This window comes from Platalea leucorodia, assembly GCF_965183815.1.
Source record: "Platalea leucorodia genome assembly, chromosome: 9".
In the NCBI taxonomy this organism is placed as follows: domain Eukaryota; kingdom Metazoa; phylum Chordata; class Aves; order Pelecaniformes; family Threskiornithidae; genus Platalea; species Platalea leucorodia.
The window spans coordinates 31,125,352-31,150,612 of NC_138831.1; the positions used below are offsets into that span (position 1 = coordinate 31,125,352).

General features: G+C 35.6%; 1 protein-coding gene across 2 annotated transcripts in view; it reads left to right on the forward strand.

Moving 5' to 3' along the window:
• The window catches only part of SCAPER (S-phase cyclin A associated protein in the ER), a 168,083-nt gene that overhangs the window by 103,015 nt on the left and 39,807 nt on the right, over positions 1-25,261 (forward strand). For both annotated transcript variants that reach the window (XM_082321353.1, XM_082321354.1), the window contains exons 24-25: positions 7,310-7,425; positions 17,100-17,223. In XM_082321353.1, coding sequence (XP_082177479.1) covers positions 7,310-7,425; positions 17,100-17,223 — 240 coding nt within the window. The remainder of the gene's footprint in view (positions 1-7,309; positions 7,426-17,099; positions 17,224-25,261) is intronic.

Sequence of the window (25,261 nt, forward strand, 5' to 3'; positions counted from 1 at the left end):
CTGGATAAAAGGAAAGAATAAAATTTTTAAGATGGATTTCAACTATATTTTACTAATTAGTTGTTATTTCTTCCTTCAGTGAGCAGTTTAACAAGTGTGGAATAGAGTTGCACAAGTTCAGTGTGTTCTTTCAGAAATAGAAGTCAGAATGTATCAAAGTATTTGGGTTTCATTCAGAAATATTTTCTTCCAAACAGTTTTAGTTCCCAAGGTCTGTTCAAACAGGCTTTCCAGATCAGCTTTTTATTTGGACATAGTAGGCAGGACTAGCAGAAAGCATTCTTCTGGCTGTTGAAGGAAAATGCTCTTTTTTAATCCGCATCAAAATATTGGTTGTGGAGGTTTGTCCCAGAGGGAGGGTTTACACCACAATATTTTTTAAGTTAGTTCAAAAAGGTTTCAGGTGCTGATATTCAAACTGTGACATGCTAAAGTTGCATAGCACAGAGGTTGTAAAGCTGACGTTAAATCATTTCAGCTGCTAAAACTCTGTTATTTCTGATTCTGCTCTACTTATTAACTAATAATAATACTTTAACAGGAGAAATGTATGGAAGTGAGTACTTTGGTCCAGGACGTTGGATTTCACCCAATAACTCCTGCACAAAATTAATAAATTATGATTTAACTAGGATCATATTTTTCTAGGAGATAATCAGGTTTGATTTAAAAACTTCAAATGATTGAGAGTCGACTATATCCTAAGTATATTATGCTCGTCATTAATTACTGTTGGCATTAAAAAAATCATTTTATTCTTACCTGAACTCATCCAGTTTCAGCTTCCAAATATTAGCTGTTACTGTGCATTATCAGACATCATCTTCCCATTGAGGTACTTCCACACTGTGATCCCATCATATTTTTACTTTCCCCAACACTAACTAAATTGTACTTCTGTAGTGTCTCATGATGAAGCAGTTTTCTCTGATCTCCTATCTTCTGTTATACAAATCTTCCAGTTTGTCACATGTCCTGTGTAAAGGGGAGCAGCAGCACAGGATAGTGGTTTTGGTCTCGCTTCTGTCCTGGAATGTTGTACACAGAAACCAAAAGCTGTTACTAATTGATGCTCACTTTATTTCACTCTGTGTTACTTTGTATTGCCTACTGACTTGTATAAATAAATCAGAGATTTTTCCCCTGATTTGGTTTTATTTTGGAAGCATACAGTTCGTATTATCCGATTACTTTAATGGGTTAAACAAAGCCAAGCAAAGTAACAGCACAGGTCACTTGGCCTTTTCATGTATTTCTTTGTTGACCATGTTAGGTATGATGAGGCATACGTGTAAATTACTATTTTTTAGCTGTGTGTATTTTTCTGTACCAAATGTCAGCTAATGAGATGAAAACATTATTTTGAACTTTATATTTAGTCTGCTAATTTTTGAATTTGCCAGACGTACTCACATCATTGGGTAAGTGGAGTTTCTGAAGGTGCCACAGATGCCAAACCCTGATAAAATCCACCCTATCTTGTTAATGAACACACAAACAGTTGTTCCCCATCTGCTGCCTCTGTCTGAAAGGTTAGGAAACCCTTCCTTCTTGATCACAAAGGACATAATTATTGTCTGTAGAGGAGTCAAATACAAAGACAGTTCATCCAGTCTGACCGCTGCTACACTGCAGGCCACCAAAGATTAACAGCTGCTTCTCCTTTGATTAGGTTAGGTAATAACAGTTACTTTAGTTAATAATTGGATGGATTCCCAGGCCATGTAATTCAGGTTTAGGCTGTCATTTTTTGCTGGCATGTAGCTGAGCTGTATTATTGGAACAGAGCCTGTAATCCTATTAGTCAGTTGTCACTCAAGCCGTAGGAGAGGAGAGAAGGGGAATTCAAATCCATTAAGGTGTTGTAACAGGTAGGTAAATAAGTCAGCCACGCTAGCCCAGTGTGCAGGGAGTGTTCTTGATTATTTGTCATAATTTTAAAAAAAAAAAAAAAAATCAATTTTAGGTTTCTTAAAATGTGTAATTCGTAATTAATCCATAAAATGGTTACGTGATTTAACTTATTGTTCTTTCTGTTTACTTTGCCACACATGCATTAGCATACACACACTCTCTGCTAAAGTTACTTGATTCACGCACTGTTCTGCTGAAATTAGTTGCTATGTGCTCTAAATGACAAGTTTATAATGGTCCAAAGATTACGAATACATACTGCATATCACATCAGCTGTGTTGGCTTTCATCCTGTACAGACAAAACCACTATATTTCACAATGATACAGACTTGTGAGGAATAAAGAAAACAAGATTTATTTTTTTTTTTCTTTTATTGGTTTGGAGTGCTACACCTACTGTTCTTTAGACTACGTCTCTGTTATTGTTTTTGTAATGGTTAAGACACACCTAGGTGGCATCCCCAAGGTTTTCGTGCCGCCTCCTCTCTCTGTTAAGAAACACATAGATGACAGTAATACTAATTTTGGCCTACATGTTCATATGTCCCTGCTCTCCTGTGTGACCAGGTAACTTCAGAGCTTTGAAATCCTTTTGTACTTAGAAATCAAATTGTTTAAAAATGTTATTTGAAGTAGTTGTGAATTTCTGAAAATACATATGAGCAAGTCAAATTTTCACACACTGTTTGAAAACCAGATGTATATGTATTTTCTTTTGTTAAACAAACACGAATCCCGTTATATAGATTGCCTTTGCTGGATAACCTTTCCAGTCTAAATATGCAGCCAATCGAAGAACAGTTTCTATAGTGAAATTATGAAATGGGTTTCATAAACAACTAGGTAGGTAATTTGGGAGACTAAGTTAGACGTCTGGAGGATTCTTTTGAGCAGCAAAAACGTGCCACACTGGTTTATGCTCTTTCCAAATAGGGATTTAATATTTACTCCCTACAGGATCTGTCATTTTTCATCACGTGGTGCCTGATCTACTCAGTGCCTTGGGTGCTGTCAGAGTAAAAGTCGTAGTTACCTGAATGGGTTTTTCATTCTGACATAGATTCAAATGGGGACCAATTTAAATAAGAATATTATGTGAGCAAGGCTTTGAATAACTTACATGCCGCAGTCTACTTCTTTTGAATTTCTAATATGCTTTAATATGTATCAGCTAATGTAAAGCTTTAGCACTACAGAACATTAACTGAATTTAGATCATATTTTGAAGGATATAGGTTAATTTTAGAAAGAAAGACAAATTGGACAAGATAGCCTGCTCCCGTGTGTTTATGCTTTAAGAAAGATTTCTTTAGATGAATATATAAATACTTCAAAATTTGAAAATCACCTCAAGTAGGACTTAATTCAGACATATTTTAAAATAATTTGGTATTATTTGGCTGCTATACTTCAGAGATAGAATGACAGTATTTTTCAACATCGGGGGAGATTTAATACTGTTCGTTCTTTATACACAGCTCATCAATATGAGGTTTCGTATTGTGGATAGCTGCTTGTGCACAATTCCTTTTTTCACTGTTTCCTCCGGAACCAGAGTCACACGGTATTCACTCTGAAAACGTCCGTAATGCAATATTCAAGTGTCTCTTCTGCTCCTTTGTGGATAGGGCATGTTTTCCCTTCGGTTCCCATGACCTCCACTGACCCAAGGCCACGGTCAAGGAACTGTGCCTGAACCTGGGATTCCTGAAAGCAGGACACTTGCGTGGTGACCAGGGTCATTCACAGGCACTGTGTACCAGCAGTTACTTGGGTAATCAACATTGCCTTTCAATCAATGGCTTAAAAGCTCTTGGAGTTCTCCATCTTGGAAGAATCCTTGGAGATAAATATATTAAATATCATGCCAAAAGTAGGATATTCGTAATCCCTAAGTGGCAGTTTTATAGACCTTTGTAAACACGGTGAACAAATACTGTGCTCATGTATCTTTCCCAACTTTGCTGCTGGTTTGTTTCTTCCTTTTATTTAAGGTTTTTCCCCTCTGTCTTTGCTGCACATAGTTAGGGATTTATTCCCTGATGGCTAAGCATCAAAATGCTCATTAATTTTTATGAGTAATCTAGAGAGGACATAGAGCTAAATCATATAAAACTGGGAGAAATTACAAACTCACTTCTGCTTGATAGAAAACTGTAGTAGTAAAGGAAGTTCTTTAAAATGTAAATTTGTATTTTGCAAAATATGCTTGTATTTTAGCAAAGTACTAGACATAAATGAAACAGGCACTCTGAAAAAAGTCTCTCTCGCTACAGAAGTGATGCTGAAAAGAAGTGATGTTCCAGATGGAAGTGGAAGGAGACCATGTAGGAAATCAACCAGCTTCAAAAGATTAATATTCTTTTTAAATAGATACATGAAGATCTCCTCTCAGAATAGAGGGACATTATAGCTTCTTTCAGTGTGGCTGTGGTGACTGATTTGGGGGACGGGGGGGAAGTTCCTTTCTGGACACTTCATTACTAGGTAATCACAGATAAGTTTACATGAAAAAAAAATAAAAGGATGAGTTTAGCATTAATGAATATTATAGAGTTAAGAAACAAGCCAAGTGGGAAGATGTAACAATGTATGATTTCAAGAATGGAGTAATTACTAAGGGAGAAACAAAATGAGTGTAATAAAATGGGATATAACTCAGAGTAATGGGATGAAATAGAGAAAGGGCGTATTTGGTCTAAATGACAGGAAAGACTTTGCCACAAGAGCTAATAGGTTGTGGCATAATCTCCCATGAGAAACAGGGAAAGTGAGAAGTGGGAAGTGCATGGCACATTTAAAACTGGAGTAGCACCAACAAATATGCTGTAGCAAATAAATCAGCAGGGTCACATAAATGTCTTTCTCTTTTGTGTGCTGCAATACCGGCATGCCAGTCATGTGCAGAAATCCTCGTGCACGTTTTTCTTCACTGGTTATGTGTGTATGTTGGATACCAAGGAAAACGCATACTTGAAATAGCAAAAATCTCTCTTTACGCTTGTGAAGTTTTAAGCTGAAGTGAAAATTGTTATATCAGAAAGGCCCCAGGCTTTGTCTGGGAGGTGCTGAACTGCTCTGCAGCACCGGTGGAGCAGGGAGGGGAAGAGGGGAAAGTTTGAGAACTGTGGCCGTAAGCCAAGGTGCTCAAATAATGTCATCTGATTTGTGGCAGGACTATTTTTTTTGCTGTTTGGTTGTCTTTTCCTTACAGCTCTATCAGGAGGCTGGTGGAAAGCATTGCAGGGGAGGCAGGCAGTTGCTGTATTGTGTTGTAGCAGAGGTCCCAAAACAAGGGTTGCTTAAGGAGGCTTTTTTTTCTTTTTTTTTTGCTTTTTTGCCTTTTTTTTTTTCCCCCCGCTTTCTTTGAGTTGGAAGGAAGAGGAAGTAAAGGAGGAATATGCGAGTGAAACTCAAAATTAACTCTTCAGTTAAGGCACACTTACCAGGCTAACAGGACTAAAATTGACTGATAGAAATTATTAGTTAACCTGTAGGAAATCACTGGTTGATTATCTTCACTGCCTAGTGAGTTGGCACACAGATTTCCATTCACTTGAAGTTAGTTACTCGTTTGAAGGTAAACCTTTTGGCTGTCTAAAAATCTACATGCAGTTCATATTAATTGTGGAAAATGGTTTATTTTTTAATATCTGACTTCCCTGTTTAAACAGTTTTTCTGGAGCTTGGAACAAGTAATTTAAATAGAATATAGAAGTTTGTTTGAAAGAAACTTAATGGAAAGTTGCATGATTTAAAAAAAAAGATATGTACTTTTGTGTTTACAGATTAAAGTAATTCTCAGAGAGAAAAATGTTTCTCTTCTAAATCATATTATATCTTGCTCAGTTATATTTCTAATTGTTCAAAGAAAGATTTCATTGCCAGAGTCACCATATTTTTCTGTTACACAGTATATTTTTTTTCTATTATAGTATAACACATTCTTTATGGACTAATAATGATTGTATTTATAGAGCACTTCCTCTTTTTTTCCACATGCCAAGTGCTTGCAGCACTGAAAAAAAAAAACCAAAAACAATAGATTATCCTCATCATTGACAAAATTAAGATGAGTAAATACAAACAGCCAATAAGGCTACACAAAATCAGCAACTTAAAAGTAGAGAAGAAAAAGATCTTACATGCTTTATTTTAAACAGTAGGAGATAAAACCAATTTTGTATGTAAGGAAGAGGGCATGAGTAAGTTCTAAACTCCTGGACCTGCTCTGGTAAAAACTCAGTGATTTGCAAACTGTGGGAATAATGGTAGGATGGTATTTAAGTGTAAAATTCGGCTAAGTGGAAGGTCAAAGGGGACACCTAGAATAAAGAAAAGCTAATTTAGAAAGCTGGGAACATGTACAAAACTAGTTTAAATTTAATCTTTCCATTTATAACCAGCAACATAGCATAACGAATGCAAAACAAGCTGGATGTGAATGTCATACCTCAAAGCTAAAAATATTCATTCATTCTGCTGCATTGTGAATAAGCTGCAAGCAGTGGATTAGACAAGGGACCTGAAGGAGTAATAAGTTGGAGTTGCCAAAGAGATAAAGTACACCAGTCATCTAGTTGACATTTTCAGACTTCACCTCTATAGTTTCCCATAACTGAAACACTTGCCAAAAATCACATCCAGATTTTTAACCTGATTCTTAAACTCCAAGCAATTAATTTGAGGAGTCAGAAGATCTAACCAACTTGCATCCTCAACAGCGTCTGCCAGGCAACACTTCTGTCTTCCCAAGATTAAGGATAAAATAAGACATCTGACTGGTGATGCTGTCAGGCTTTCTTCCAGAGCAGTGATTGAACTTAGAGTCCACATTCTGTGAAATACGTAACCAGGTATCATCAATGTAGTGATGGTACTCATGTCTTAAAGTGATCCACCTAAGCTATTTGTGCATAAAATTAACAAATCAGGGAACAAGCCTGGAGGTTGTCCAAAAGTTTGTAAGGAAGAGGAAGTACCCATCCAGAGATTGTCTATATTCTTTAAATCATATAAAAAGTATATTAAAGTATAGCTACAAAGATAACAGCAACAGATAAAGATTAACTTTATTAAAATTAAAATACCAGTAACAATAAGTCATTACAGAAAATACGGTATTCAGCTGTATTACCTCTATAGTATTTGATATGTATAGATGATCTTTAAAAAAAGTAGCACCTGAGAATTTCAACTCCTGCTCTAAAGAATACTCCTCCCTGTGCATTGGCAGTAAAATCCTCTTTTTCAGAGGTGTTCAACGTGATAAATACATGTATTAAGGATTTTCTACATTGGCAAAACTCAGGACAATTGCCTATCGGGCATATCTTTTATATAGGAATTTCTTTAATTTCTGTTGGTTCTCTTCTGTGTTTCTGTTTATCTAGAATACAGCAGATCAGATAGCATTTCGGGCTGCAGGAGGACTGACTGCCCTTGAAAATGTTCTTCAAGCAGTGACTTCTCCCACCAATCTGAATGCGGTTTCACGGATTCCTTTTAAGTAAGTATGAGTGGTCCTTTATTTGCCCCTTGGAATATTTGCTTCACATCTGCTGCTTCACTGCTGCTTCTTCTTACAGTTCAGTGTTGAACTTCAAAGAAAAAAATGGTGCTGTACTGTACACTACCATGGAAGGTGAAAGACATTTCCACTCAACCTCTTGTTTTCTAACTTGGTGATTTGATTTCTAGCTATATTTGAGTGGTGGCATCTGTAGTTGTACAAAATGAGAAAAGAGAAAACTGTATTAAACAGAAGAGGATGGTACATATCTTTTGAAGTTAGTCTGTAAAGATCTGTAGTGGGAAGTGGGGGAATTTTTTGAAGGGTGGTAATTCACTGGAGCCTGGCCGCTTTTAAAATGAAACAGTTGTAAGATACTGCTAGCTGAAAGGGCTTCTACAAACAGGTAAATCAAAATTCTTGTGGATTAGAGGAACTCCTCTTTATAGCACATAAGAATAGAAGGGCTTAAATGTCTAAGCCCCCCAAAGAATGTGGTGACTAAACAGAATGCCTGCAAAAACTGGTATGCTTTTTTCCCTAATCTCTAACTGTAATTTTTATCCATTCAAAGGCACATATGTGTTTTCAGAGCAGAGCTCAGCACAGTTTCAGTACAAGAGGAACCAAGCCCAGGAATATACTGTTGTGTACCATTGTCATCATTTGTTTGTATATATATTCTAATGTTGTAGTAATTCAAATTTAAGCACTACGTTGTGTGGGTTTGGATTAAAACTGTCCACTAATATGTTATGGGACAGGTGTGAAGTGCTAGGAAAGAACACCAAGAAAACAGCGTGCTTTTAATATCTTAACTTGGCTCTTCAAAGAGAATAATATTCCTACCTTCCTGCTAAGTCATGCAGAATGCACTTGCTGCAAGTCCAGCCAGCTCCACTGATGAGCAATCCTGAATTGGTCCTATGGACAGCAGCTCAGCAGCAGCCTTTGGACTCATTAATTTGCAGAGGCTCTAATTTTGAGTTATCCTCATCAATGTGAGAGAAACTTTGCAGGGGAAAGGGCTGCACTGTGTGGCCATGTAAAGCTTAGCTGAAATTTAGCTTTAAATTCTTAGAATGTGCATCTTGTATACATCTTTGATTTTTGTTCTTTCCTTTTAGGAATAATCTCACTTTGGCAACCTTTGTTGAGAAGGTTTGCAAATATTGTGTTTACGTTACTGAAAACGTTTTGTTTAAAGTTTGTTAGACAGTATGAGGATGTATTAGTTCTCAAAGGAACTTGTGTGCTGCTAAGTAAAGCCCCATGTCAGCAACATTTGTATAACAGAAAAAACATCCGAGGAGATTTATCAGAGGTTCTCCCCTGTATGACAGTTACTGTCTATCTCATATCTATTTCAGACCAGTATAACTGTTTTCTCAGATTCCTGAGCCTATTTGTGACTGAATTATAAAAAGAACTTTTAAACCTCTCAAAAATTCTTTAAATGTTTTATTAACACAAGTTTTCAACTATCTGTATTTCCAAAAGAAATACAGAAAAAAAAATACAGAAAAAAGAAATACAGAAAAAAAGAAATCAAGGCAGAAAAGAGATTAATATAAACTATTCTGGCAGCTTTGTATGTTAAAAAAATCTACTGAAGAACTTAGCTCCACTGCTGAAATACATCATTTGATTCAGCTTTACAGCAAGTTGCAGTCTCCAGTTAACATTAATAGAATAACTGATTTTTGACTGCAAGGAAAACAAATTGCAACTCTAGGAAAGACCAATTTAAATGTATTATGTCTAACCAAATAACTGAATGTCTTATCACTTGATCAAAATAGAGTAATTAATCAGCATTCCCTACATGTAGAGAAAGTGGTAATTGGTGGACCAGGTTTTTACAAGTATGTTGAAAATATTAAAATGTTGAGGAAATTTATTTTTTTAAAGGGCTTCACTGCTGAAAGGCATCCATGAATCTCTGCTTCAAGCCCCTGAAATACAAAGTTTCCAAAAAAATCATCTATTTCCCCATATGACTTTTTTTGCAGTACATCTGTTCCTTAACTTGTACAGTGGTGAGAAGTTAATATTTTAACTCATTTTGTTCTGAACGCTGCCTTCCTGGCTCACAAATGCCTCCATCTCTTTAGAGGCATGACAGCCATGTATACACAGCTCTGTGAGGGTGTACACTGCCCGGGGAAAAGATGGTCTTGATCTTGCACTTAGGGGTCTGTGAGCATCCCTGTTAAACTGCAGTGCCTTGGCTGCAGCTGTGCGAGAAGGAAGAAGCAGCTGAGCAGCCTGCTGCAGGTGGCAGCTGCTCTCGTAGGTCCTGGGCAACAGACTGAAGGCCACTCTGCAACCAGTGCTAGGTGGAGAGTTGCAGAGGGCAAAGTCTAGTAGTCAAAACGTGCATGAATTCATGAGGAGATTATTGATTATAACTGTACTACCTTATAGAAATGTTGAAAGCCTTTTTCTTGGAAAAATAACTGTTTTGTTCGCCCCTAGAAATCTCTCAATACAAATAATAACTTGAAAATCAGCGTTTTAAATTACACTTATTCTTCACGTGAATCCTCTGTACATTCATACTTTTCACCTTTGGAAACTGTGGATATGTATATTTTTCCTAACCGTTTCTTTATACGAGTATATGGAAAGTGCATTTTTCAGGTAAAGATGAAAAATATAATAAAATTAAATTCTGTAAAGGCGGCAGAATTTCCACTAGACTGTGCCCTTTTTGCAAACATCCATCTTGTTTTAGTCATTGGATCGTAAGACAGTCCATCAGTAGCTGATACACTGAGCTTGTTTTAAATACTTTTATATCAAATATTAATTTCTTTCTCATAATTTATTTGAGTTGCAAATGTCTCTTTCTTTTTGAAATAGTGAAGTGTTGTACCAAAAATTGCCGTTAGCTGGCCTTTAGTTTGGATGTTGGACAAAAGCTTAACTCTTACAGAAGAAAATACACGTTATTGCGTAACTTGTCCATTTCTTGATAGACCAAAGTATCGTTAAGGCCACATTATTCATTTTATTTGGGTGGTATGTTTTGCATTTGTTTTTTATTTCATGGCATTTGTGAAAGTATACCAAGTAGTGAGGTTTATAGGCATCTGAAAGTATTGCAGTTTGGAAGTTTACATCAAGTTGCACGTACTTTGACACAGGATCTTGCTCTAAAGCTACCTGCTCATGCAGTTTTTGTCTGCAAGAGTCTAAGTGCTTGAGTCTAACTTGCAGAGTCTAGAGTCTGCTAGAAGTGTCACAGTGACCTTGGTGTTGCTGCATGTGATGCAGAGCCTCCTTCGTTACTGTTTCTGTGGTGTTCGTTCTGATAGAGAAGAACATATTTGTGCAGACCCTGCAACTCGACTGTTGAGAGCAAGCAACTGTGCGGGAGGGTGGGACTTTCTGTGAGCAGTTTGAAAAAGGCATAAACGTGGCTGGTTTAGAGAAACCATGTTAATGCATATTTATATGGTCTCACTGAAAGTGTTTAAGAGAAATGCTTCAAATGTGTTGCTTTAAATACAGAATGTTTGAGAGAGTTTCAAAACCAAAGGATAATCATAAAATATATTTAGTTCTTTAAATGAAGAAAATTTGTATCACGTTTTTCCTCATTTAATTTTTGAAATGAGTTTGAAATTATTTTTCTTTCTTCTGTGCTAATATAAGTTACATCCTGACTTCTTAAACTTTGAATCTAGCGAAGCAGCAGTTTTCTCTGCTTAAAGACAAAACAAAGCCTTGTGGAAAGAAATTGAATTAAGATCTTTCATTAATTGCCCTCCAGTATTCCCTTAGCCAAATATGTTTTGCTAAAGGACACTACTGTACTTGAGATTGTTTGTGTGCTCTTGCAATGTTTAACCATTTGTATTCATCTTCAATTGGGAATTTGTCTGTTGTTTTGTGATGAGGATAAGCTATTTACAAGTAGGTGATGAGATTACGTGGGCTATTATCTACATCTCTCTTTCTCCAAAATCCTGGCAGTATGGTGCAGCTCAGAACTTTAATCCCATGTCTACAAGATAAAGCTTTATTATGAGAAGATTTAACAATATGCCTGTTGTTTTGTACTACTGTCCAGATTGGTAGTTAGACCAGCAGGACGGCAAATGCTGCGAAAAAGATGTGACATTTATGAGACAGATGATACATTTGGTGTTGGGGCAATTTTTCTCCCCTTCAAATAAATCGCTGAAAAAGGGAAAGAGAAAGCAATGGATTATAGTAGGTTTTATTATTGGCGTTAACATACAAAATAGCGTCCAGCCGCGTTATTTCTTAAAGTAGCATTTTGTAATTTTCCTGAATTTGTTCAATTCTCCACAAAACAAGACATATTCAGCAGAATTTCAAGCGGTTTCAGAGTCTTATAGTATTTTTCTTATGCTTCTACTGAAAAGCAAATGGGAACTGCACAGCATAACAATTTAATGACTTAAGATCAAGACCAGAAGATGATTCTCATCCCCTGTGTTGCCTTGCATGTTTGCTATGGGCAACTCATTTAGGCCCTTTGTGCCATGACATGTTACTGGCCTTGAAAATTGTAACAAATCTGCTAACAAATGAGGTTTGTAGAGTTTGTTTAATTAACATTTGTGACATACTTTGAGTTCCTTGGGTAACCAACATTTTTAAATAGAAATTAGCAGTAGTTGCATAAGGAACAAAGGAGGACTTTTGTTACAAGTTAAGACATGATTAAGGTCAGTTTAATTATAATGTATCTCCTCTATTTACATAATTTCTTGCATCATTTATTTAAAATAAATATTATCAGGGTAAAAAAGCTTGAACCATTATTGTATAGGTAAAAAGCAGAAAGTAGTGCCCGCGTAATATTATGGATGGCATTGATACGAATTACTTTTTTAAGTTAGAATTATCTTGAGCTGAGAACTGGTTTTATAGCTTGTTCTTTGTAATTTTTAATTGGTTTTATGAGCATATATTTCTTAAGCTGCACTGTTACTTTTCATGCAGTTCTATAGGATTGCTCACAAATTTTTTTACGTGAAGTGCAAAACAAGCTTTCGTATTTTCTTGTAAGGTTATTCCCTCTAGAGAAACATTCATTACAAACTAGCAGTTGGTACGAGGACATAAAGATACTCTAAAGAGAATGAACTCTTTGCAAGTTCAACATCTGAAACCTGCAGCATCTGTCTCTTTCCGTGATGTATTCTTGCTGTCTGTCTCAGAGCTGGATTTCAAGCTCACAGCGCTCAAGAATAAAGCAATATTGCCCTCCCGTGCAGTATAGGAACAAGTTTTATTGTTGAAAGGAGTTCTGTACGAAACTTTCGGATTGAGAGCCAGATCTCACGATGAAACAATTGATAAGATAAGCACTGGAAAAATTCTGTAGATGACTTTCAGATTGTATCACACCTGTAAATGTTGGGGTGAATTAATTGTTTGATTGTCCCTTGTCATGTGATATCTTATTCATCAGTACAGTGACTTTTCAGAGTCAAACTCCAGTCTCTTTTTGGAAGTGTCTTGAAGCAGAACTCGTGCTGAATTTTGTCTTTTCTCTATTAATTGTGACTAGACTTCAGCTGGAGCCCTTTTTTTTAATGAGACATCCTTAAATAATATAAAATACAGGCAAAATAGTAATTGATTATGAATCTTTGAGGGTTCGTGATGGTATAATAGGCCGCATGAGTGAAGTATAAGGGCCTGTATAGCCTTCAAGACCTAAAATTGGTATTTTTATCTGAAAAACAATTTTTTGTTGTTGTTTCAATCCATGTTCTTACCTTGGTGTTTTTTTAACCATTCCACTATACAGCCATTCTGCACACCATTTTCAGTAATAGCTCACCTCCCACTTCTTCTCAACTCAGCTTTTAAATACCAATACTGATCACTTTCTTTCCCCATCAGAGTACTGCATAATATTCGAACTGGTAAAAAAATGAACAGTTCGCTACTGAATTAACTCATCCTAAATCCGATAATGTTTAGTTTTGTATTATTTCACTGAAAAAATGAGGTTTTGGGTTATTTTCTTCATTGATAATCAAAGTACATTAATTTGTAATCTTCAGAAATTGAAAGTAATGTGAAAAAGCTTTACACTTGAAACAGGTTAATTATTGCATGTTGCTGATGCCCTGATTTTTATAACGCATAAGCGGTGAGTTCTCGCCTACGTATCGTGGTGCCCTATGGTGGATTAGTTTTGCGTGATTGGATACTGTTGCTGCCTCAGTATTTTGAATAAAAGTTACAGTTTGTCAGCGTGTTTATACGAGGCAAATTGAGGAAAGTGAAGATGTGCTAGCATAAAAGAAAATCACGTACATACATATAAACTGTTGAGATCTAGCTTGAAGATGTTGATTAAAATGAATCCTCTTCCTATTTCTTTGTACTCATGTAAAATAAATATAACATACAGATGCATATTTTTGTCTAGTTTAAAGACAGATTTCTTTTTTGGATCAAAGTTTGTGTACCATAATGAGTGTTTTTGTAATTGGATTTACTCTAGAGGAAAGCCTTACATCAGAGGGCAGACTTACTATGTGGTTTGAGTATACATGCTGTCTAACATAGCTTTAAAGCTGATTTGCGGGTGTGATACAAAGTTTAGAGCAACATCAGTAATCGATAAACAGCTGCTTTATGTGAGGCTCATACTTTACTATTTCAGCTGATTTTGATGTCTCTTGAGATAAAAGTTTTGGGATTAAGAGCAGTTAGAGCTTCCAACAGGGAAAAAATGAGAAGAAATGTCTTGAGTTTTTCATCCTAGAGAGTTTAACTGGTGGTTAAATAAAGTTCTGGCTTGACATTCACAGCACTGCGCTTGTCTCAGAGGCCTTGTGCAGAAATGGTGACAGTTGACAGCTGTTGTTCCCTTAATAAGATTAAAGTAAAGAAATTAGTTGTGCTGTCTTTAATCTGCCATTTAACACTGTGAACCACCTGGGGACAGCTTCTGTGCTGACACTTCCAATTTTGAATTATAAAAAATTGTGGAACTGAATCATAGTTCAGAGTGTGCCATGATTAGAATGTATTTAGATGAACCATAGTTAGCAAGCTTATGTTACCAATTAAAAAGAACCCTCTTTATTGTTGCGAAAAATTAATTTGACATCCGTTTGCTTACACCACCTTTTCAAATGCATTATTTGAGTCTCTGAAAATGCAAGTACTTTTTCTGACATGAGATTCAGTTGGGAAATACAAAAGCATGATGCATTATTACAGTGGAATTTGTTCTATATATGAAGTGGGAAGTTTTTGTGTTTTCAAATGTAAAATAAATGATCCACTTAGGAATTAGGAGTCCCATATATCAAAAAATAGTGTTGCAGTGAATTAAGTAAATCACCTCAGAAGCTCTGAAATGCTGTCAAAATTGTGAGTTCACCTACCAAGTCCATATTTGACACTTTGGGTAAATTATAATGTTTATATTTAAATAGAATTAATCTTTATTTTAGAATAGCTGATAAAATGGCAGATGCTGATTTAAAAGCATTTTATTCTCAACTGAAAATAGAATCTACCAATATAGTTTCATATCTCTCTCTCTCTCCCTGTAAACACACCTAAACAGGGGAATAATCTTCCATGAAAAGTAAAAGTAGGTGCCTAATGAAAATTTTTTTCAGCATTGCTAAGAAAAGTGAAATGAATAGTTTTATATTGTCAGGATAGGAAAAGAGAATCCTCTTGCAAGGCAGGTTTTAAAAAATGCACATGAAGCATGCCACTTCAATTTTGTATAGGTGTTATCCTTGTAGGGTAAAAAATTAGGTAAACCAGGTGAAAATTAACCTGCCTTTGATCAATAAATAATGATTTAATATTGTTTTCATATCATATGAACTGCAGATTGAAACTCATTTATAGGCAGTGGAGTAGAATTAATTAGCAGTACAGTAAAATTAATATAACTGGTACTATGGTGATACTCAGAATATTAATGAAGGAAAGGTATAAATTTTCTTTATGTTTTTACAGATCAAACCAAGCAAGGTAATGCTTCTTTTTTAAATTCAAAATTATTTCTCAAGCTGAAGAAAAGACAATCCAGAAATACAAATGAAAAAAATTTTACTCTAGATTTTCTGGCCTCTGAGCATTTCCAGCTTTTCCTGGCTTGAGAAATACAATGTACGTATATAAGATGCTTCCATTGCAACTCTGGGGAGCCGTGCTAAGTAATCAGATGTCACAACAATGAATACAGCAATCAGTAAAGCAGCCTTCCTTATTATATAAATAACTGTTGTTTCAAAAAATACTTTAGGAGAAAAATAAAGCATAAAACTCAACTCTTTCTTTATAAGTATGTTGAGTTAGTCTGCAGCTTGTTATGTTAAATACCAGCTTTGATGATTTCCGTATGATACCTTGTTTGTCGCAGTCCTACTTTTGTATGACCTTTTCACAGTGCTCACAATTTATTTTCTTTTATGGAGCTTGTTTGAACTTAGTCACATTTTTTTCAGATGTAAAAGAAACGCAACAAAGTAAAAGTTCTTTTCCTTTTGGTTTACTTCAGACAAACAACTTGAATTTCTAGCCATATTTATTTATTATTGTATATATTTGTGATGCAGTTGTGTTCTGTGTCTGTGTGCGTATTTGTGTAGTAACAATGGTAGCTTTTGTAGTAAGCACGAAATGAATTTTGTGTTTATTCTGAAATAGTAGTATCCGTGGTCAGATTTATCTTCTCTGAGTATATACTATAGGACTGGTCCCACCTTCCCTGCAAATCCTGTTTTGAGAAGAACACTTTAATTGGAGCAGATGGAAATCACTGCACATGATGCAAAGACTAACTGGGCATTTTTTGTACATTGGAGCTTTCTGTGACTCATCATGTTTATGATTTTCTGTTCTTACTCTTGCAAACCTGTTACCTCTGCCCACCAGCCACAGGTGTAGGTCAATTGATGCTATTGTAGTTATACACTAACACTTAAAGGCTCCATAGAGCAGTGGTTCACAGCATGTCAGTAGAAGTTTCTGGACCGGAATTTCACCTCCTTGGTTTTGCTTGCTCAGTACAAATTACTTGATCCTCTCCAAATTATGAAATTAGCTGATATTCTGTGTAAATTTTGTTACGCCTTTGTAGTACACCCATAATTTATATTAGGTTTTTACTAGGAATGCATGTATGAATTTACTAAGAATGCATGTATATGCATATTTGTACTTATGAAAATACCTTTACTATCGCATATCACAAGAAAAGCTCAGGCTTTTCAAAATTGCATATTACAATGCACTTTATTTAGATGTAAACCAAATTTTGAACACGGAAGAGTCTAGTACCCATGCAGTGCATGACTTCTGATAAGTATGGCTTTACTATTTTGACATTATTAATAATTTAATTGATTTTATAGAATCATAGAATAGCCCAAGTTGGAATGGACCTTGAAAGATCATCTGGTCCAACCTTTCATGGGAAAGGGAGCTTAGATGAGATTATCTAGCACCCTGTCCAATCACCTCTTAAAAACCTTCAGTGATGGGGTCATCATGTAAATTTTTAGTTCTGTTTGGAATCCCAGGTTTAAGAAAATGAATGTGAATTGCTGAAAGGTTCGTGTGCTTCCATTTATTTGCTTTGAATTTACTGAAGAAAAAAGTAACATTCTTATTTTTCTTTTTCTTTCCTTCTGATTTTTTAGGTCACTCTGCAATACAGTAAATGCTTACAGCCTCGCCTGCAGTAATTGTGCAGAAAACTGCACCTATGTTCTTTTTAGTAATAAGATCACTTTTCTAATGGACCTGTTGATACACCAGTTTATGGTACGTAAAATACCAGTTTTAATTTAGAAATGTTTGTATGCTGCACAAATGTATCAGAGTATTTAGAGTATAAGAACAGCAGGAGATATATGAGAATAAAAGCTCAGAAGAATAATATTCTTTTGTTGTATGTATTTGATAACTGTATCTACTATATTTCTATGCAAACGGATATACTAGCTTATGCTAATAAGTTCTGCAAAAGCCTATGTACCAGGAACTCTAGTGAGTGGACAGTGTTCTATCTTTAACAATTTCTGAGGTTTTCTTCTTTAATTCACCCTATAGTAATACTTCAAGTATAGAATATTACAAGTTGTCCGTGTGTGTTTGATTCTTACGTGTTTCAGTATCAGGAATATACGTCAGGTCAATACGTTGCTGTAGTTTGATTTGCTGAAGTGCTTAAATGGCAGGACTCTAACTGTGAAAGTTTTAATTTTCCAGTGTTTCATTTAATTTGAAATGTCATTAAATATTTTATTTGAAAACTCATTTTTAATTCATAGTGACCTGCTTATCATAAGATATTTAGTCTTGGTTTTCTACTTATAAATTGTGTGTATGTATTTTCATGAGCCAAGCAGTTTGTTAATTGAAAAGTTATGTACATACTTTAAATAATTTAAATGACGCTGTTAGAATCAACAAGCCATAGGACTGTTGATGAACACTTAAAAAAGATAGTCCGAAAGTCCTTGACACAAAGAAAACCTGAATGCAACCTGTGCATTCTCCTCTAAGTAGCTGCCAGCTCATTGTTCACCAAATCTTTCCAAGAGGATTCCAGGTATTAGATTTCAAATATACTTAGTGAAAGGTGCATGTATTGTGCTGGGCCAGTCACAACACTGCTGGCTCTCTGCAGAGCGAGCCAGAGCACAGGCTCCGTGGGTAATTACACAAGAGATGAAATCCTTCAGCACTTTACAAGTGACAAGATTCATTCTGGTGCCAAACACCTTCCCTTTTCTCAGTGTAGCACTGTGCAAACGGCCTGCGCTTTCCTGAAGAAATACAGAGGGTATTTCTTAGGAAATGTTGGCCACCTAGAGATCAGAGATAACACATAAGAAAAATTTACTACACTTAGAGCTGTTTTCAGTCTGTTGCCAAATACTACCCTTGAATTGCAGCAAAACTGTAATTAAAGCTTAATGTTTCCCATGATTCACAGTGGACTTTTCTTTCCTATGCATAAAGTCTCTTATGTTCTCTTCAGGCAAAATTGGCCCTTGAACTAGGATATCTTCGTAGTTCCATGAAGTACATATTTAAGTACAAGAAAATAAATACAGTGCTGCTTTTCTAACCCTGATTTTTCACTCTTGAAAATATAATAGATCAAGTTTGAATTTTTCTTCTTTATGAAAAAGAAATGGACAAATGGAGAGCACTTTTTTTAATTGGATCAAGCTCTGAATAACAATACATTAAAAGACACCCCTCCAAAGAATTTAACTCCCTGCAGTATTCCTAGTTCGGTGAGCTGTATGATGCTGCCTTTGCCTGTGTTGTGTGTATTCGTACTTACTGTTGGAAAATAAACCCCAAGTAATACCAGAAGTAATAAATGGAGTGTGTATTTGCAAGGTTTTAACAAATTGTTAAACAAGTATGCCAATATTTGCTGAATACAGAAACAGAAAGAATCCAGTTTTGAGAAACCTTTAAATATATTCTTAAATACAGCAAGTATGAACGTTACTTCCAACCAATTTAATGTGGTTTTAGTTTTGTTTTTATTCATCAAAATCGAATGCAATGTCAGCTTCACTTTTGCTAAAACTCAGAGCTATACATTTTAAAGAATAAAATTTAAAACAGTCACTTCTCATTGGTGACAAAATGTTTGTTTTTCTTTACACAGGTGTAACATTTTTCTCCTCAAAATATTACTTGAAGAATTATTAAAAAAAAAAAAAACCAAACACAAAAATATTTTTTTTCTCCAATGTAAGCTTGGGTACCAATGGGAAATGGGAGAATAACAAATGTAGTGTATTTCTTGTTTTTTGTGACATTGGGCTTGCCCAAGTTAATTATTAAAAGTGTCCTGTTTAGACCTTTCTTTATCTCATACCTAAACAGACTGGTAGGAAACCTTCTGTAGACTTTACTTACCATTTTACCTTTCTTAGCCTCCTTACCGGCTCAGGTGATGCCTAAGTTGGTGTCTGTTGAGGTCAGTAGTAGCCTGTCTCCTGATTTCAGTGGTTAATGGATCAAACCTTCCCACCTACGTTCATAGAAGTTGTGTGCTCATATTGTAACTTCATTTATCTACAGACTGCTAGCTCTGCTCTTCTTTGTCTCCTGTACCTAGAAGATAGCTGTGAAATAATGAAAACTTTTCTAATTGTATATTTTGGAAGGTTTCATACTGAGAAACAAATAATTACATGGAGCTGTAAGCATGTAAGGATAGTTTTTGTTGTTGTTGTTGTTGTTGTTTTTTTCCTAGTCAAGTGTCAGCTGTCGTGTACTTTTCCATGAAGATATCTGAAAAAGCCATATATATAAACCATACATATCTGTGCCTGCATTTGTAAATAATCTTATCTGTTTAGTAAGCAGATTGGGGTTTGGGGGTTTTTTTGGATATCTGTCCTTTTATGATTTCACAAGACCACCTTGTCCAGTAAAAATTCTTAGAAGATTTTGTTCATTCATTCAGATCTTTCGCATCATAGCATATCTGCTGCTACCAGTTAAAGCATAATGCAAATCAATACTCATTAAGAATTAGAAATTGAGACATTCTTGTTGTTATAGTTCCTTGTTCACATAAATATGCAAAATTACATGGATTCTTTCTTGCTTCGTTTTTGAATTACATACTACATAGAATTGCAAATGACTGGCTGAAGATAGTCACTGATATGCACTTCATTTATTCATGTGCATTATTGCTAATATCCTGCACATGCAATAAAATTTTTAGACTGTTTTTGTTTCTGTTTAAGATTAACTGCTAAAGGCTAGAATCAGATTATTTTTATTCTTTAAGTAGATAATTTTATGTAAACATGGAACATACAGGCTTGATTTCAGAATTGAAAAGGGGGAAAAAAGAAAGTCTTGCCAGTCTCTCTCCAGCAGTCTGCCTTGCCAGAGTTGGTTGCCATTTATAGCTCTGGTTGAAATTTTGACAAACTGGATCACTATGATTTTTTTTTTTTAAGGCAATCTTTAAATGCATAATATCTGAAAATTGTAAATAAAAGCATCATTAGTGAACATAAAAACATGTGAAATGAACATTGCAATGTACATAGAGATCAATCAAATGTAGAGATCAAAAGTGAGTTGCTCGTTACATTTTTCTTCTCCAAAATACAGTGCTTAAATCTGGACTGTATTGTAGGTAAATGGTGTCTGAAACTTTACTCATGGAGTACAATCACTTTGATTGGGTTTAAGTTAATCTGGCTATCTAGTCACAGTGAAGTAATTTTTCTCCGCCATTTCTTCACTGGAATGTGTTGCCATTTAATTTGGGTGCTTCAAAATGGCAGTATACATCCTATCCTATGCTAGTTTCTTAACCATTTGTGGTCAGTTTTTGAATCTTCTGTACCACAAGTAAGGCAGCTTCATTTTGTTTGCACTATGTTTGCACATTATGACAAGAATTGTAAAATTACAGGCACGTCCGTGCTTCTTAACTGTTCTGGTCCATTTTGAAATTATATTCCGTCTCCATAGTGTTCAGCTGTTATGGCACTGACACTACTCCTAGCCCCTAATAACGAGACCGTATGGGCAGTTTCTACCTTCCAGGTCACTAAGAGATCTAAAAAACTTGCTCTCCCTCTGGTTTGGGTTCTAGTTGGAGACCTGAGGACCAGAACGTAGAAGTATCAAGGCTGGCAAAAAAGTACCTCAGTTACTTTGGGTAGATTGGGTCATTCATTGTCAGTGCTGGCAACATAAAGAAGCACAAAAACTTCATGTCTTTTTCTTTCTTTTTAATAATGTAGCTTTTAAAAGACCAAAAACTTACATTTTGTTCAAAAATTATGTTTTGCTTCAGTAGGAAGCCAGTGTGTTAATCTTGTAGTAAATCTTGAAAATAGGGCTGGGGTAGGAGAAATAACGACATACTAAAGTATTTAGGGGTAGGGAATTTAAAAAGTGGAACCTTCATCTGCACCATCTTAAGCCCATAGAATTTTCTGTTTCCATTTCTTTAGTTCACTGGTTACTACATAGAAAGTCTTGACATCCTATAGATACTGTTTTGAAAGTATACATTTTCCAGAGTGTTGTTGAGACAAGCTCCATGACTTACATGCAAGAAGCACAAAATCACCACTGTTAATGGGAGACGAATACAACATAAGTGATCAAATGAACAGAAATTGGGTTCTTCAAAAGGTTTGAAGACTTTCCATTTAGGTTTAGCAGCTCCATGTTAAAATTCTTCATGGCTGTGAAGGATTATGCTTTTTATGAGACAAATAAAAACATAAATGAGTTTTCAGTGTCAGAGCTCTACATTGCTAACTGGAAACTGTATTTTTTTGTTGCTGGCACAAACAAAAAAGTGCTTTAATATGCAGAGGTACTTTGGGTTACATGAGTCAGAATGGAGTAACATTTTCAGCTATATTATATGTGTTCCTAAGTGCTTTACTGGATTGGGGCCATATTGTTCAACATCTTGCAGGATTAAGTCCTAGATGCTGGGCAGAGCTGAAGAGCCTATGGTAGCTCTGCACAAGCAAGGGAATCCCTACACAAGGGGAATTCTCTGCTGAATGGCTTAACAGTTGTTTGGAGACTGTACCAGAGCTGAGAATCTGGTCATCAGGGTGTTCTGATTCAAGACCTGATTTAAAGAAAGTAGGAGTCTTGATTAGGCCCAGCATAGGCAGTCATCATAAATGCTAAAATAGTGTTGAGATGTTGGGTGTGTCAAATAATTGAACAATAGTTACATTTCTCCTGATTTTCCTTTGTGATTTAAAAATGTTTTATACCGACATACTTGACAAGTCAGTTTAAGTGTGTAATTGTACCTGTAGATTTGTGTCAGTTAAACTGTTAAGCCTATTAAACCTCAGAAATAAAATTGTGGAATGTTTTAACATTTACTTATCCAAAGCCCATGTTCAACAAGCACAGTTTCTCTGAATATCATTAACTCCTTGTGTAATCAACACAAAGAAACCAGAGCTTGAAAGCTTTCATAATTACACTATTAAATCTTAAGATTTCCTACCCCCTTGCTTGATATAATAATCAACAAGCGAAGTAATACATCACTTTTGCAAGCACCGTAATTAATTTTGAACATAAATCTCAACACATTTTCACACTATCCCATTAATTATTTCTTTGGTAAAAGAGCTGATCTTTTGTAACTCATTTGAGTTCGTATAAACGGAAAATACTAAAGGTAGGAATTAAGTTCAAAATGACCCATTTTCTGTAAAACAGTATTTCCTTCTATCTCCTCTTTCACATACCCAGTATAAAACCCACATTTATTCTCACTTTATATTAACACACTTTCCCCAAAAATCAAATGTGAAAAATGAGCTCTGCAATAAATGAGTGTATTAAGAGTGCCAGATCTATTTATTTTACAAATTAGGAAGAACAGTTTTGTATTAAAGCATGAACTTGTGTAGCTAAGGGCTATATACTTAGAAAATATAGTTCTTATATGGACATTCAACTAGAAGACAAAAATAGACATCTGTTTATAGCACTGTTCATTTCAGCAAATGGAAGGTTCTACTACAAAATATTATGAAATCTTTTACGAAATAAGTTATATATAATTTTTTATCTTAGGTGAAAAAGCAGTGAGTAGCATTTGTTAGCAGTTTTTAAAACTTGGTGTTCCTAGTACAAAGTTGCCACATTTAAATTGATTTATACATTGCAAAGCTTAATCCATCTGTTTCAGTAGGCAATTAGAATCATTAGGCATGAATTATTTTAGTCAACAGAAGTTACTGGAGCAACATAATATTATTTTTCCTATTGAACTTGAATAAGCAACTAAAGACTTCTCACTTGCTCACTTGGCTCGTCACCAGAAACAGACTATTACAATGAGTTTTAAGTACCAACACAAGGCTCAGAGCTAATGAATAATAAAGAAATGCGCATGTTGTTCTTTGTCACCAAGTGTTACCAAATCCCTCCTGATACCTATACTGGGAGGAACGATTTTCTGTGACCTCACTTGCATATACCAAATGTAAATGATTTTAACCTGGAATGAAAACAAAATTGCAGCCAATATTGATCACTAATTACAGTGTTGAAAGCCTCAAGCTGTCTCACAAAAGTGCCTCCACAGAGGTCTGTTGGTACGTGGAGTCCAGCAGCGTTAAGCACAACGAATGTACCTGGGAGGCCTCTGTCTTGATTGATGCATCTGTGCTGCCAGTATTCTGCCTGTAAAACTGCAGGACTTCCACCTACACTTCACTTTCTGCCCTGTTATGATCAAACAGTATTTCAGCTGGTTTAAATTATCTTGGACTGCAGAAATGAAAAAATAAAATAGAATAAAAAAAAAAAAAATTATACTCCCCATGAGGATTTCCTTCCAGATCTACATCCTGCATATAGATTTGTCTTCAGATTTACGTGTTATACATCTGAACCTTGCTGCCTTTTTTAGGAGTGGGCTCTAGTTTAATGATTTAGCAAAATCGGATTCCGTTCCTCTGAGGTCTGTTCAGAGACAACTGCGTGTTGCGCTTCTCACGTGATTTGACAAGTGACTGACATCTGATGGACAAGTACAGTGGTCATCAGGTGATGTTTTATATTGAGATGTTCGAGCCTTATTCATGTGACACGTTTTTCCTGCTGTCCTGAGCAGTTACGATGTGAAGGTATCCGTTAAAGTGCTTGGACTTGCTCCACGCCCAATTTGAGATTTGTGTGTGGAAAGCATTTCCCATTGCTTCTTTTAGAACTATATTACTCATGTCATCCTTTATGACCAGTATGTCAGGTTGTGCCCTAGAATTTATGCAATTCTTTCTGTCTTCTCAGATGGTTCCTTAGGATTTTTAATTTTTTTTTTTTTTCCTAAGGATTCTTCTCATCAGATTCAGTCAGATAGGATTTTTTAATCTTCCTCCTTCTCTTCCTCCCTGGCAGAAATTTCTACTTCAGCTACCTTTCATTTTTTAAGAAATCAAGACTCTGTTTGGTTTTGTAGACTTCGGAAGATTTAGCAGTTCTCTCTCTTTTTGAAAAAAAGATGGATAAGACACATGTGAATCAAAGAAAGATTTGGAGCCTTGCCTTAAGGGTTGTCTTGCCTTTGAGGAGTACTTAGCTCTTTGAAATACTTAGCTACTTTGGGTTAGCCTTAGTAGTAAAATGCTCGACTGAGAAGTTCTGACACTTACTAGGAAAAGAGAATTCTCTCACAGGTTTTTTCAGCTGTGAAGGGGAACCACCGTAATTCATTTGTCTCGATTCAGTGAAGGTTGCCCTCTACCACTGGCTTGAAACAGCTATGTATTACTCTCTTTGTGTACCTCAGCAGGTAATATAATTTGTTCTGAATTCAGTTCTGCAGAAGCTAGCAGCACAACTGAATACCTCCTTGTAGACTGGAAACATTTTGTATTCCCCAACGTCCTTTGCCGTTGTTACCAGATGGCACCTTCTGTGGCCTTCTTGTGGGTTGTCTGTACCTACTGCTCGGATACTTCAGTATGATCTTTGCTAAGGGCAAACTAGTACTATTCCAGATACAATTTTTTTTTTTCTTAGTTATGGTTTGAGTTTTATCACAATCAATCTCACCTTTTTTGGTAAAAAGTTCTGTAATTTTTCTAACACTAAACTTCCACATAAAATCCTTTGGAAGGACACTTACTTCAGGTTAATATTTTTGTAATTTTTTGTTTGGTTTTTTTTTTGCTATGAAGGAGAAAGTCCATTGGAGATTAGATCTCATTGCAAAGATCATTCCTATTGCCTGCAAAGTGTATTGTCTTTTTCTGTGAAGAGCCACAGTTGTACCTGCTGTGTCAGAATAACTTCAGCGTTT